At 30.8% G+C, this 14,437-nt stretch overlaps 1 protein-coding gene across 3 annotated transcripts; it reads left to right on the plus strand.

Annotated features, from left to right (window-relative positions):
* Window positions 1–8,234: 8,234 nt before the first annotated feature.
* LOC118045599 (G-type lectin S-receptor-like serine/threonine-protein kinase SD1-1) lies at window positions 8,235–12,822 on the plus strand. Of its 3 annotated transcripts, XM_073412457.1 has the most exons (6): window positions 8,235–8,326; window positions 9,245–10,952; window positions 11,112–11,234; window positions 11,696–11,814; window positions 12,108–12,318; window positions 12,395–12,822. In XM_073412457.1, the coding sequence occupies exons 2-6, from the start codon at window positions 10,940–10,942 to the stop codon at window positions 12,436–12,438; spliced, it is 510 nt and encodes a 169-aa protein (XP_073268558.1). In that variant the 5' UTR covers window positions 8,235–8,326; window positions 9,245–10,939; the 3' UTR covers window positions 12,439–12,822. The 3 variants fall into 3 exon arrangements, 1 of the variants encoding a protein (XP_073268558.1); XR_012171176.1 differs by having other exon boundaries at window positions 9,245–10,437; window positions 11,696–12,318; window positions 12,395–12,798; XR_012171175.1 differs by adding an exon at window positions 8,475–8,570 and having other exon boundaries at window positions 8,254–8,326; window positions 9,245–11,234; window positions 11,696–12,318; window positions 12,395–12,808.
* Window positions 12,823–14,437: the final 1,615 nt, after the last annotated feature.

Here is a 14,437-nt window from a genome sequence, read left to right on the forward strand (position 1 = left end):
AATAATTTATAATGAGCTATTAATGACAAATCAGCCGATTGGAACCTCCTTCGTGTGTGGTTTTCCAAATTGAGTAATAAGAGTTTATACTATACTTGTTTTGAAATACCATTGGCGGATCTTCTAACCTTGACATTTGTTTTTATCATTGTTTAATCCTTACATTAATCTTCCATCTCAAAGTTCTCATTAATTTCTTCATCTTCTTCTTTTATTATTATTATTATTATTTTTAGTATTATTATTACTACTACTACTACTACTACGTATTATTATTATTATTATTATTATTTACATTTTGTTTATATTATATAAATATATCTCTTTAATCTTTTCATAAACTTAGTATATAGGCTGGAAACCTGTGACCCGATCTTTTATATCATTTTCAGGTGTAACAACGCCACGTACTGAGTATTACTATTACTATTACTATTATTGCTATTATTGTTATTATTATTGTTATTGTTGTTGTTATTATTGTTATTATTATTATTGTTGTTGTTGTTGTTGTCGTCTTGTTATTTATAATTTATACAATTAACCTCTCTGTGGTTCGACCTCGATCTCGCCGGGTTATTTATTACTTCAACACTCCTGCATTTGGGAGAAGACATCAAGCTTTTGGTCGTGTCACTAAACAAAATCTCGAAATCAATAAGAACAATGATATCTCATGACTCTCGGAGGCGCCAAATAAAAAAGTAGTTGAGATATGAAACTTTGGTTCGAGTTTTACCAAATAGAACCAAGCCAAATGAAAAACATATTTGCAAATATCCTGATGAGAACAGTAAATCTAATGAAAACTTGGTTATTTCTCAGATGAAGTAAACCAAAGTTAAGAGGGCTAGCCGAGCAAGTAGATACATAAATTCTTTCTTTTTTAAGTATTTGTTTGTCCACTTAAGTAAATGACATCATGTCAAAGAAAGCCAACCTACCAGGGTCATGCTTGTGATAGTACCTTAAACTATAGTAGGGAAATGACACTAAAAGAATAAATATTCATCCATCTTTATTTTTTTATTGTTATTTTTTTTGCTTAGACTAATTTTTTTATGATGTTTTTTTTTTTTAAAAAATCTTTCAACATTGAATTGAGCTTTTTTTATTGAGCCTAGATATAGGATTTAATAGGTTATGAATTTCAAAAGATTAACTAAGTTTAGAAAGATTTGCTCTAGTTCATTGTTTTTCTTTTTTTTTAAGCTTATGTTTTTTTTTAGTTTTATCCTGCAACATTTGATTTAATTGGAGATTGAGTTTTTTTTATTATTTTATTTGATATCTATAAAGTTTTTTTTACTAATTTTTAAAAATAATTTAAGTTATCCCAGTTTCTTTTTTAGTCGCTTTTTATTAAATTAAACTTCTTTTAAATGAAGTGAATTGCTTAGATATAAACATGATATTTTGTTTGGTATGCTTTTAGGGTTATTGCTTAGGTAATGCATGTGACTTTTTTTTTTTTTTTTTTAATTGGCTTATAGAAAACCATTTTTTCTTATTTAACTTACAAAAAGTAGGCTATTATTTTGTGCTACGCGCCTTTCCTATTTATTTATTATTATTATTATTATTTTTACTTAACACAAAAAAAAACATCTTGCATCTTGATTGTTGTGTAAAAAATGAAAAATAACTTAATAAATAATATGATATTAAATTTAATGGGATATATGACTCATATCGTGGGTATAACAAGTAAACTCAGGTTCATTTTTATATTTTTAAAATTATTTTTTTTTTATCAAGTATTTTTATTTTCAATTCCTGTTTTTATAGGTAAGGTGTGTGTTTGGTTTAGACGCCCAAATTGTTAATTTTTTTGAAAAATACCTTTTTTATTTTTTACTTAATGCATTTTCAACCCCCTGAAGATTAAAAAAAATAAAAAAACCTTGGTTAGTTAAATGCCTCATATCTATTTAATATATTTTTATTTTAATAATCTCCTTGTCTGAAATGATTGATTTAGGTTGCCCATATCTATTTAATATATTTTTATTTTAATATTTAAAAACTAAATTTTAATATATAACTGTCTTAGTATTAAAAACAGTATCTTCTAATATGTGTCAAATCTTAGGCCTTGTTTGTTTCCCGGAAAGTAGTTTCCGGGAAACCATTTTCCAAACTTTCCTGTGTTTGTTTGTCATTAGGAAAGTTGGTCAACGGAAAACAATTTCCGGTCAGCGGAAAACACTTTCCAGTCAACGGAAAACACTTTCCGGTCAATTTTAGTCAAAAAAAAAATTGACTTGGTTTTCAGGAAAGTGTTTTCCTTTTAGCTGTGTTTGTTTTCTGGAAAGTGGTTTCCGGGAAAGCAGTTTCCAAACTTTCTTGTGTTTGTTTGCCAGTAGGAAAGTTGGTCAATGGAAAACACTTTCCAGTAAAAGGAAAATTTGGCTTGATTTTCAGGAAAGTGTTTTCCTGAAAATTTTGAGGGGAAAACACTTTCCGGAAGTTGTGAAAAATTTAGAAATGTCATTATTTGCTGATTATATCAAATTTGATCCTCAAACTTTTGATTACTATATATATTTTGTTTTGAATATTTATTTTTCAATTTCATCTCTTAAAATTTTATTTTTATATTAACTTTGGTCCTTATTTTTATAATTGCTATTTGCTTTTTTCTTATCATTTTTTTATTGAAATTTTTATTTATCAAATTTGATCCTCATTCTTTTGACTGTTACTTATTTTATTTGAAATAATTTATGAAATGTTGATTATTATTATTTTAATTTCTTCATTTTTCATTTTTTTTTAATTTTTTACATTTGATCCCTATTATTTTGATTATTATTTGTTTTATTTGAGATAATTTATTAAATTATATATTTTTTTCAATTTCATTATCATTCAACTTTTTAATTTGTAAGATTTGTTCCTAATTATTTTAATAAACTTGAGAAAAATAAAATATTAATAAGTTATTTTCCAGCTCATTTTCCATGACATAACCAAACACTGGAAAGTGTTTTCCAGTTCATTTTCCATAACACTACCAAACATCGGAAAATACTTTCCCGGAATTCACTTTCCAGGAATTCACTTTCCCCGGAATTCACTTTCCAAAAGGAATTCACTTTCCTGCAAACAAACGGAGCCTTATATTAATGATTGATTTTTTTTCCTTTAAAAAAACGATATCAGTTCTTAAAAAACTGTTTTGCCCGATAGATATTTGTTAGTTTTGATGCTTGTATCATGTTTATTTTCTCATGCTGCCCACTTGAAAGAAAACCCTAAAGACTACAGTTCAAGTGATGCAGTGCATGGGGAAATTAATAAATCAAAGTTTCTTAAATTTGAAAATTGTAGTTAAACAATAAAAATAATTCTGATTTAATAAATTTGAAATATCAATTATTGAATGCCACTAAAGTATAAAATTTTAGTTAATTATTTCAACATCAAAATCAAACCAAAAAAATATAAGATAAGCGCAAACAACATCAAAAGAAGTTTAAACATTAAAAAAAGCATGAATAGACAGGTCAAATGGACTTCACCCTTGAACTTTTACATGGTTGTACCTTCTCTAAGCTTGATAGCTATGTGCTGTTGTTTTCCTTCTGTTTTCTTTCCTTATTTTCCTTTCATTATCTTTTACTTCTAAAGATTGTTAGACCTTCTATGTTAGGCTTTTGGACATTTACACCAGGATCTTTTCATAGTGCATTTCTCTATATTTTGCTTTGTCTCTTTTCTTTATTTTTCAGGGGGTATTTTTAGGGTTCTTAATGAATTCAAACATAAATTGATCAAAACTTAGCCCTCTAATCAAAATAAAAGGGTTTTGGAGAAATGTTAACATCTAGCACCTTTGTCCTTCAAAGGTTTTGGGATGTTGGTTTTGTAACAAATTTTCATAGGTAGTTTTTTTTTTCCTTGAATACAATGGCATGCATCCCTCATCTTCTAATTTTGGATGAAAGATTTATGAAATTTGATAAGAACCCTTTGGGAATTTTTAAGTGTGAATACACAAAAATTTGAGTGGTTTAGCACAAATAGGTATCTTAGTGAAAGCTGACTTAGTTGATCAAATTTGAAGTTTCACCAGAGCACCTCCAATGTAAACGTCATTAGAAACCACCTGAACTTGATAAAGGAGAAGCATACATTTTGATTAGATCCATTCTTTCTCAATTTAAAGTTATGTAGTTTTACATTCATCCATTTGAAGGTGTCACTTTGATCAGCTGAGAAACTAAAAAAGCAATAATGGCTTATCAGGGACACAATATTGTTAAGTTCGTTAAAGAAAATGGGATGTAAATATTTGATAGGAGTAGCTGATCTTTGTAAAGGGGGTATTTCTTAGTTGAATGGTGGTGATTATAGTCACAAAGGTGGTCGGAGACGCAATATTCATTCATCTGAAAATGCCTTCTTGATTAACCAAAACTCCCAAAGAAAAAGCTATACAGTGACTAAACAATGCATTGTCTAGGTTAAACCCTAAAAATTAATGTTTTAAATTGGGATTTGAAAATTTTCACTTTAGTCAATGGTCTTCCAATTGCTTTTAATTGCATCCTTAATTATCTCTCAAACTTTTAATTTCATTCAATTTCTCCCTTGCCAAACTAAATCATCAGCCTCATAGTTTAGCTCCATTTTTATCTTGGTCCTTGGTTTATGATATGTGCACTTGAACCCTTAATTGACCATTAAACTTTCAATTTTCTTCATTTTTCCCCCTAATTTGGTCAATTTTAGCCCTAAAATCATGTAGTTTTTTTTTAGTTTTATCATTGGTTTTGGATTTCTTCAATCAAATCTTTAATCACCCGTCAAACTTCAATATTCTTACGCCTTTGATTCGTCCAATGAAACCTCTTAAAAAACCAATTAAGTCCCCAGGTTTAATTTATTTCAATTAACACTCAAATTGACTCAAAATTTTGATTTTTCCTGCAATCAAGTCCTCAATAAGATTGATTAAGCCTTACAAGATTCTCATTGAGTCCTTACCTATCCAAATTTGTATTTCTTCATCCCAAATAAAAATATTTTCAACAATGAGGGTTTTTGTCAATCAGAATTGGGTTGTCAATCTTATACATTTTAGTTCTCGAACTTTTCTACTTGACATTTTAATCCTTCACCACCAACTTAAGCAATCTTCTAGGCTTTATTTATGCATATCCTCTTGTATTTTGATTTTATTTTTCTATTTTTCTATTTTTTTTCTTTTCTTGATTTTTTATGGGGCAAAAATGGGTAATAATAAAAATAAAGCTTGAAACCAAAATCCTTTTTATTTTGGGAGAAACTTATGCTAGGGTGAAAAAAACAAGAGAAGAGAAAAAACAATTTCTTTGGTAACCTTCTTTTTAAATACCTATGTTATTTCGGGTTGGGTTTGGGCTTAACTTTGGTCTTAAGTTTGATGGGCAAAGAACATGAGTTTTATAGTTCATCCAATCTAAAATCACAAGGAATATCATTACAACCTATGTTGCTTAGATAGAGTTGTGAGTCCGAGTTATATTCAAGCCCTACTCAACTGAAAAAGACAACTTGATTTCCTGTTCGAATACAACAATTTTCATTTAGAGAACTAAAAGGTGTCATTTGAAATTGTGTTTCATATGATGTTTCATGAAGAAAAGTTTTTGTTTAAAATTAATTTTTTTATATCTTGAATTGTTTTGATATGCTGATGTGAAAAATAATTTTTAAAAAATAATAAAAAAAAAGTTATTTTGATACATTTTCAAACAAAAAATACTTTAAAAAATAACTGCTACCACAATCTCAAACACCCCTTAAAAATCTAGTTTTTTTTTGTTCTTCATATTTATACCAAGTTCAAAAACCTATTCAGAGGCTTAAAACTTCATTTTGCCTTGGATGTGTATGCATGCACATGAGAGGAATCCTAAAAATTTTCTTTCGTTATTGCAAGAAAGCTGCCTTGAAACTTGCATCTTACGGTCGTAAAGGCTACACAGATCCAAATTGACCAAAGACCTTAACAATTTCCAAAGACTTTTTTGTCATCATAAACAAAGTATGTGGTATAAAGTTGCTATATTTTTCTAGACATTGGACTATGAACGAATACATCCCTCGTGTATTTATAATATACTAATTATTTAACAAATTATTAGAGATAAATATAAAATACTAAGGGGAGAGCTCCTCTTTCTGATTTCAAACATGGAATCTTAGGATCTGTACATTGACAAATGAATAGCCCAAATGATTAAGGCAGAAAATTCTATATGGTTGGTATTTGTTGAGTTTTGATGGCAAGCATGTCAAAAATAAGACAAAAAAAACATTTTGACTATTAGTTTGTAATTATGTACTATTATATTATTTCAAACATCAAAATCAATTATTGTACTAAAACAGGCAAAAGATTTACTAACAAAAAATATCATGAAAATGCTTATATTTTAGGTTAATTCAATGAGAAGACTATAACACCTTCCTTAAAAATTCAAATTTTTTTTAAATAATATTTTTATGTGTTTTGAATCGTTTTAATGCGTTGATCTCAAAAATATATATATATTTTTAAATATCATTTTAATGCATTTCAATACGAAAAGTACTTTGAAAAATAATCGTTATCACACTCCACCCTATATCAACTAGTCATTTTTGAATATTAACCAAGTATAATATTCTTCATAATTGGATACGAAGGTGAGATCAACTCAGTTTTGTTGACAAATGATGAGCAAAAATAATCAAATTCAATGCTATTATTAAAATATAAAAAGAATTCATGTTGTTGGTAAGCATAAGAGAAAACAAATCTCTAACATTACAAAGCTTTTGTATAACAAACGAATTGAAAAGTCTATTTGTATAAAAAAGAATTCATATTTAACTTGTCATTCTCTTTCTCTTTCATGAAAGACGAACACTTTTTAGCCATGGGGTGATACATTTCTTCCAGCCATTTTGAGAGGACAGCACATGCTGCTTCCTGTCAAATACGTGTTCATACATATTTTACGAATATTTTCCACCTTTTTTCAGGAAATTTCAGCGAAACCTCACATAAACCGTTAATGTATTACATATAGCTTTAGATTTATTTTATAGCTTTAGATTTTCCATGTTTTATACGATGCACCTAATATTTAAATATAAATTAATTACTTTTTTAATTAATAATAAATTATCTTAAAGAACCACAAAATTATATCTGTATATATCACATCAGAAAGGAAGGACTCAATGGGTGTTTTTGGCGCCAATTTGATAACAGTAAGTAATTCAGTTAGGTTAGGTGGGCGTACGAGGGAGGTTTGAGAATTAGTGGGCTTTCATGATCTTACATGATATGCAACGGAAAAGTTAAGTGAAAAGTGATTCCTTCTCTTTTGTTAATGGGCTTTTCTAGGCACTTCGAAATTTCTTAAAAAACAAATATCACAAATAAAAGAAAAATTATATAATTTTCAAGTTATAATTACAAAGTAAATATGTGACTCATGATCCATCATAAGTTAGATAAAAAAAATTGAGAAAAAAAAATAATGTTAAATCAACCCAAGCATATGTTTTTTTTTTTTAAAAAAAATCAATGTCGAATGACAAAAACTAGTGTCGAATGAAAAAATAAAAATGATGCCAACCTATACTAACCTATTAAGCTCCTGACTTGATTCATTTGACCAAAAAATAATAAATTTAAAAAAAATTTAAAATTTAATTTTTAACTAATCAAATGTTGAAGGACAAAATTTTAAAAAAATAAAATTACAATATATATATAAATTATAAAGAAAAAAACGAGGGATAACCCATTTAGATTCTGTTAATAGTTACAATTATACTAGAAATATAGATACAAGAATGAGAAAAAACACATGGTTGCTATCTACTAAAAATAATAAAAATATCTCTCTTCTCTTTAAAAATTATATTTTTAAATTTCATTTCTTCTTAACATATATCTTTTTTTATTTTATAAGTACGAGTGATAACATCTTTATCACTATAATTTTTTTTAAATAAAATTTTTTTTAATAATTAAATTTCTAAGAAGAAACCAAAAGATAAGCAAGCTTGGATTCAATAACATGCTAAGGAAAAAGTGGGAATACTTGATTAGTTTGATGTATTATAATATATATATTTTTTTGGATCAAAATCATATCATGGGCCTAAAGTCCTTTAACACCCATGTAAGTAAAGCCTTTAAGCTAGCAGTCCAAGCTGCTGGGTTTGGTAAGAGTTTTTTGTTCCCCCGTCTTTTTGACATTTTTTTCTGTCATTTCAAGAATGTCTTGCCACAGGGTTGAAGCTAAACCTTCCATCAACAAGAAGCTGTTTCAAACTTGTGAGTATTTTCCTGTACTCTTGCCTATATCATTGCAAGATTCTATGTTGTTTGTTGCTGCCTTTAATTTCAACTTCCTCTAGAAGTTTTGAAAGAACTTTCGTTTTATTTTTTCATTGCTAATGAACATGGTTCTTGGATGCTACAGATGTTCCTATTTTGCCATTATGATTTTTTTGACCTGATCATGCATGTAGTGGTGGTGAAGGAAAAATACCCTGAAAATGAATGAAGCCCAGAGAAGGTTCTTGCTGTTTTTGGCTTTTATTTTGGTTGTTTCTAGCATCATTCTTCCTTTTTGTCTTCCTCATTTGTATTTCTCTGTGTCTGTCCCTCATCATCATATATTAATTGCCATTTATCTTGGACTTTGTGAGTCATATGATGCCTAGATACAACCTGCATCTCACTCTTGGTTCATGATCAGAATTAGAAGTTGATGAAACTAGACAAGACAAATGAAAGTATTTAGTAGTAATAGTAGTTAAACGTTCTCCTTGGTGTCTGAATATTCCATGATAAAATTGGTTCGAGATTCCCAATTGTCCAATAGTTTTTCTTCCTTCCTCATTCATGGGAAGGGGTTAGAGAACCCATAATTGTTGGTGTTGGGTTGAACTTTGTATTTAGTAATCAGGTTTTGAAAGTAGCCAAGGTTAGCAGTCCTCTTAAATAACATCTAGAGTTCATTATTCTTTCTTGAATGAAAATTGATTGAGGGGGCAAGTATTTTATTGAGTTATGCACTGCACTTGGCTTGCACCGACGACTTAAGAAATACAAATGCAAATGATGAACTTTCAGTTGTTGCCACTAGGATCATCCATGGAGGTCTTTCTTTCGCTATTTTTTTGCTTAGCTTTCACCACTTTTAACTTCAAGACCTCAACTGCCACTGACTTCTTAACTGTAAACCAGATTCTCAGAGACAATAGCAGTGAAGCTCTTGTTTTGAAAAATGGCACATTTGCTTTTGGCTTCTTTAGTCCCTGGAATTCTACAAACCGTTATCTGGGAATATGGTTCAACAATGTTCCTGATCAAACAGTTGTTTGGGTGGCCAACAGGGACTCCCCTCTCACTGATTTATCTGGGGCAGTCACCATAGTTGCAAACGGAAGCATTGTCATTTCTCAGAACTCAATGAAGCACATTGTCTTGTCTTCCAATCCATCCACAACCTCAAACAATCCAATCTTACAGCTCCTGAGCACAGGAAATCTTGTTGTCAAAGATATTGGCAGTAACGATAGTTCAAACAACTATATCTGGCAGAGCTTTGATTATCCATGTGATACTTTGATACCAGGCATGAAGCTAGGATGGGACCTAACAACTGGCTAGAATTGGTTCTTGACTTCGTGGAAAAGTCTTCAAGATCCATCTGCAGGACTTTACACCTATAAATTGGATATCAAGGGGCTTCCACAGGTACATCTTCACAGAGGATCAGATATAGTATATTGAAGCGGGCCATGGGATGGTGTCATGTGGGATGGTCTCAGGTTGGGAGGGGGTCTTCAAATGAAAGGTTTCCAGATATTCAAGTCTATATTCATCTATAACTCAAATTACATATACTTTAGCTTTGACAACAGCGATAATAATATGATATCACGGTTCCTTGTTTAAATTCTGGCATGCTTAATTACTTCACATGGAACCAAAAATCCAATGAGTGGTTTCTAATGTTCTCTTTGCATAAAGATCTTTGTGATGCATATTCAAGATGTGGTCCAAATGGTATTTGTAATGAAAACCAGGTGCCCATTTGCCATTGCCCAACTGGGTTTGTGCCAAAGGTCACAGAGGAATGGTATTCAATGGATTGGTCCAGCGGATGTGTGCCAAGAAAACCACTGAATTGTAGCACAAATGAGGGATTTATGAGGTTTCCAAACTTGAAGTTGCCAGATAATTCATATGCTATGCAGTCTAGTACAACTAATCAGGAGAACTGTGCAGATGCCTGTCTGAGGAACTGCTCATGCGTTGCTTATGCCACAACTGAACTTATTGATTGCGTGAAGTGGTTTGGGGACTTGTTGGATGTTAGAGAATTCAATGACGGAGGGGATGAAATGTATGTTCGGATGGCTGCTTCTGACTTGGTATGTTCTTGTTCTTAACACAAAGCAGACTTTGCATAAACTTTGCATTCACTCATGCAAGCTTTAGATACTAAAATCACAATGTAAGATACATCATTCTTTCTTTATGCATGCTTTGGTACTAAAATCACAATGTAAGATATAGCATTCTTTCTTTATGCATGCTTTGGTTACTTTTATTTCGTTTCCTTGCTGGTCCTAGTGGGTGTATGCTCCATGATTTAACATGGGCAAAGGAAATTTATTAAAAGTTGTTTTTGGGTGCCCACACAGATCAACTTTGATGATAAATTCCCTTTTCTTTTCTGAACACAGGCATTAAACTTACCATCGTGAAATTTTAGTATTTATATGTCACTTTGCTCTGAGACAGTACAAAGTAGTTGTAGTCGGTGTATTTTTAACATGCCTTCCCAGTTTGGGAAGACAACCTCTCATGTGAACGATGATATGAAAGCTTTTGCTGGGCTCTACAAACTAGGTCCTCTTTGAATGCGAAAGAATGAGAACTACAGGTACACTAGATAGCTGGTCCTCTGTTTATAGGAACAAGACCTTAAACTAAGATTGTAAGATAGTCTCTGCAATGACTAAGTGGTTTAGTCAGTTAGAAGCACAAATTGATTTCAAAAACAAATTGATGATTATTATATCTTACTTGTGGATGCATCTAGAAAGCAGTGCAATGGACAAAGTGACACTGATCATATTCTGGGCCTCAACAATTTTAGCGGTTCTTCTGTTGGTTTTAGTTGCCTTGTACGTTTTATGGAAGAGGAAGTCTGGCAGAAAGATAGGTAAATATTCAACTACTTCTGTGTTAGATAAACTTTTTTTTTTTCTCATCTTAGTTACATTTTTGTTATCAGATGAATGACTAGTTTAACAGTAACTAGACATAATAAGAAAATGATTTGTGATGATTAACGGGACTTTAATTGTGTTGCTTCGATGTTCCACCTGCCTTTGGTAATCTAGTGTTTCTTTTTTTTCTTTTCTATCCATAATAGATGTTTGATTTGCACTGTTATGTGTGGAATAACTTTTATTTTTTTAACCGTACAAAGAAAAAGAAGTCATGGATAAATCAACCTTCTTAGAGATCATAGGAGATTAATTTGATTTTGAAGGTGAACTCCTATGATTGTTTAAAGTTCTATAGTAGAATTCTGATGAAACTAGCTGTAAGCTCTCTCATAGCAAGATAAGCTAATTTCTCCATCTTTTTCCAATAATCCCTTTGCTTGCTTCATGACAGGCCAATCTGTAGAAGAGGCATGCCATGATGATAAACCTGGCCTTGAAGACCTAGAGCTACCATTATTTGATCGGTGTACTATTGCAGCTGCGACAAATGACTTTGCATTTGCTAATAAGGTTGGAGAAGGTGTTTTCGGCCCTGTTTACAAGATTATTTTCTGAACTACTTAACTCTGCTTTGGTATGATCAACACCTAGTGGAATGGATCCTTTTGGTGAGACTTGAACCAAAAAACCTGCTTGATCCCTGCTCGCCTCGTCTCCATTTGAGCTAAAGCCTGATGGACCTCGATCATGTCAAATTAATCATAGTAAATGAATGCCTAATTGCGTATCCTAAACAATCTGCTGATAGCTAGCATTTTTTTTATTTTATATATATATATATATATATATATATATATATATAGGGCAAGCTCTCTACTGGTCAAGAAATAGCAGTAAAGGTACTCTCCAAAGATTCAGGACAAGGCCTTAAAGAATTCAAGAATGAAGTCATCTTGATTGCTAAGCTTCTGCACCGAAATCTTGTTAGGCTCTTGGGATGTTATATTCACGCAGAAGAACAGATGTTGGTCTACGAGTACATGTCCAAAAGAAGTTTGGACTTGTATATTTTTGGCAAGTCTCTTCCATCATTTTTAATTATTTAACGTTGTCCCAAATCAGGCTTTTTAACTAAATGCTTTACCAGCAGACTCACAGGAAGGTCCCTTGATTGGCAGAAACGCTTTAACATAGTAGTAGGCATTGCTAGAGGACTTCTTTATCTTCACAGAGATTCAAGGTCGAGAATCATTCATAGGGATCTAAAAGCTAGCAACATTCTCTTAGACAGTGATTTCAATCCAAAAATATCAGATTTTGGCTTGGCAAGAATGTTTGGAGGTGATCAAACTGAAGCAAAAACGTGCCGGGTTATGGAAACTTAGTATGTCTCTCACTCTATGTATTTATGTATATCTATCTACCTGTACTTGGCACTTCGCTGTTAAAATATTTCTTTGTGGATTAAATGCAGTAGCTATATGTCCCCCGAGTATGCAATAGATGGACAATTTTCAGTCAAATCTGATGTCTTCAGCTTTGGTGTATTGCTCCTAGAAATAGCGAGTGGAAAGAGGAACAGAGAATTCTATCATCCTGATCATGACTTAAACCTTCTAGGACATGTGAGTATTTCCTTACGAAACCAATTGATATGGCTTGAATATTTATGTGAGTGTTTGTATGTACACATGTTCCTTTGCATGCAAGTGTAAGTTAATTCTCAAAGGAACTTAAACATTTGGTGTAGGCATGGATATTATGGAATGATGAACGGGCTATTGAGCTGCTAATGGATCCTTTTATGGAGAATCCGATTAACACATCTGAAGTACTGAAATGTATTCAAGTTGGCCTCTTGTGTGTGCAACAGTGCCCTGAAGATAGGCCAACAATGTCGTCTGTTGTTCTGATGTTGGATTGTGAGAATCCTTTGCTGCCTCAGCCTAGAAAACCTGGATATTATACAGATAGGTGTCTTCTATCGAATATGGAAAGCTATTTTTCTGGAAATGAAAATATATTCTGGTTCATATTAAGAATTCAGATTCAATAATTGATCATGTTTTATCATAACAAGGATAATAATTAACATATAAATTATCAAGAAGCATGATTCAATTTATATTAATAAATTAAATATTTATAATATTTCTTATGCATATGAAAAATTATCCACTCACCTGACTCGAAAGCAAACATCACTCAAAACCAGATAACAAAGGAAATCCTACAGATGTCTTACCGGTAATATATTAGGATTATCTGAATACAATGGAGACATATTAAAGAATGACTCAAAAGAACATATAACTTATTTAATACACTTATCTAAGGGTATATTCCATAATCCTATATGTTTTTAAACTAAACTACTTATTTTTTTCAAAAACCCAAAATTAAATGATTTTTCTGAAATCTAATTCATAATAAAAATAATAATAAAACTGGTTATAATTCACTAAATAAACCTCAATTATTCATCAAATCAATCTTCAAAAGCTAATATTAAAGCCAGGGATTAATTTGAATTTTATCATATTTTTAAGGGTCAAATTAGAGGACCAAACTAAAAATATCATAAATTAATGACTATAGTGGAATTATGTCCATAATTCATCCTCATTTCTGTCCAGAATCTCTAATTATGCTTCAGGGACCATTATGAATTTTTTTTCAAATTTTTAGGGTCAAATTGTAATTTACATCAAATGAAAGGACCAAATTGAAAGTGTTAAAAATTCATAACTATATTGGAATTCTGCCCATAATTCATCTTTATTCTATCCAGAATCTCGAAATATGCTTTAGGGAACAATCTGTAATTTTTCCAAAATTTAGGGACTAAACTGTAATATTCATAAATTGAGGGACCAAACTGAATTTTTATCATATTCAATCTCAAACCCAGAATTTCCACAGATTATCTACTGTTATCTCATGATTTCTAATACAAATTCACCATTCAAACAAAATCATAACTTAAAATCAACAATCAACCCGTATCATTTAAATTAATTCATCAAGCAACCCAAAACACAATCTTTAATATTTATTAAAACAAAAATTAAAAGTGGTTTTCTCTTAAAATTTTCACATCTCTTCTTCTTTCTTTTTTTAATATATTTATTCAATTACTGTAACACTCCTTATTGAATTATATTTACTTCTAAACAAGGGCTTTGTAGCTAGC

This window comes from Populus alba, chromosome 11 (assembly GCF_005239225.2).
Source record: "Populus alba chromosome 11, ASM523922v2, whole genome shotgun sequence".
NCBI classification, from domain to species: domain Eukaryota; kingdom Viridiplantae; phylum Streptophyta; class Magnoliopsida; order Malpighiales; family Salicaceae; genus Populus; species Populus alba.

What these genes read in the sequence shown, in the direction of transcription:
- LOC118045599 (XM_073412457.1), top strand. An exon ending in GAAGTCTGGCAGAAAGATAG is followed by an intron (nt 11,235 to 11,695) that starts GTAAATATTCAA and finishes GCTTCATGACAG; the next exon opens with GCCAATCTGTAGAAGAGGCA. An exon ending in ACTTTGCATTTGCTAATAAG is followed by an intron (nt 11,815 to 12,107) that starts GTTGGAGAAGGT and finishes ATATATATATAG; the next exon opens with GGCAAGCTCTCTACTGGTCA.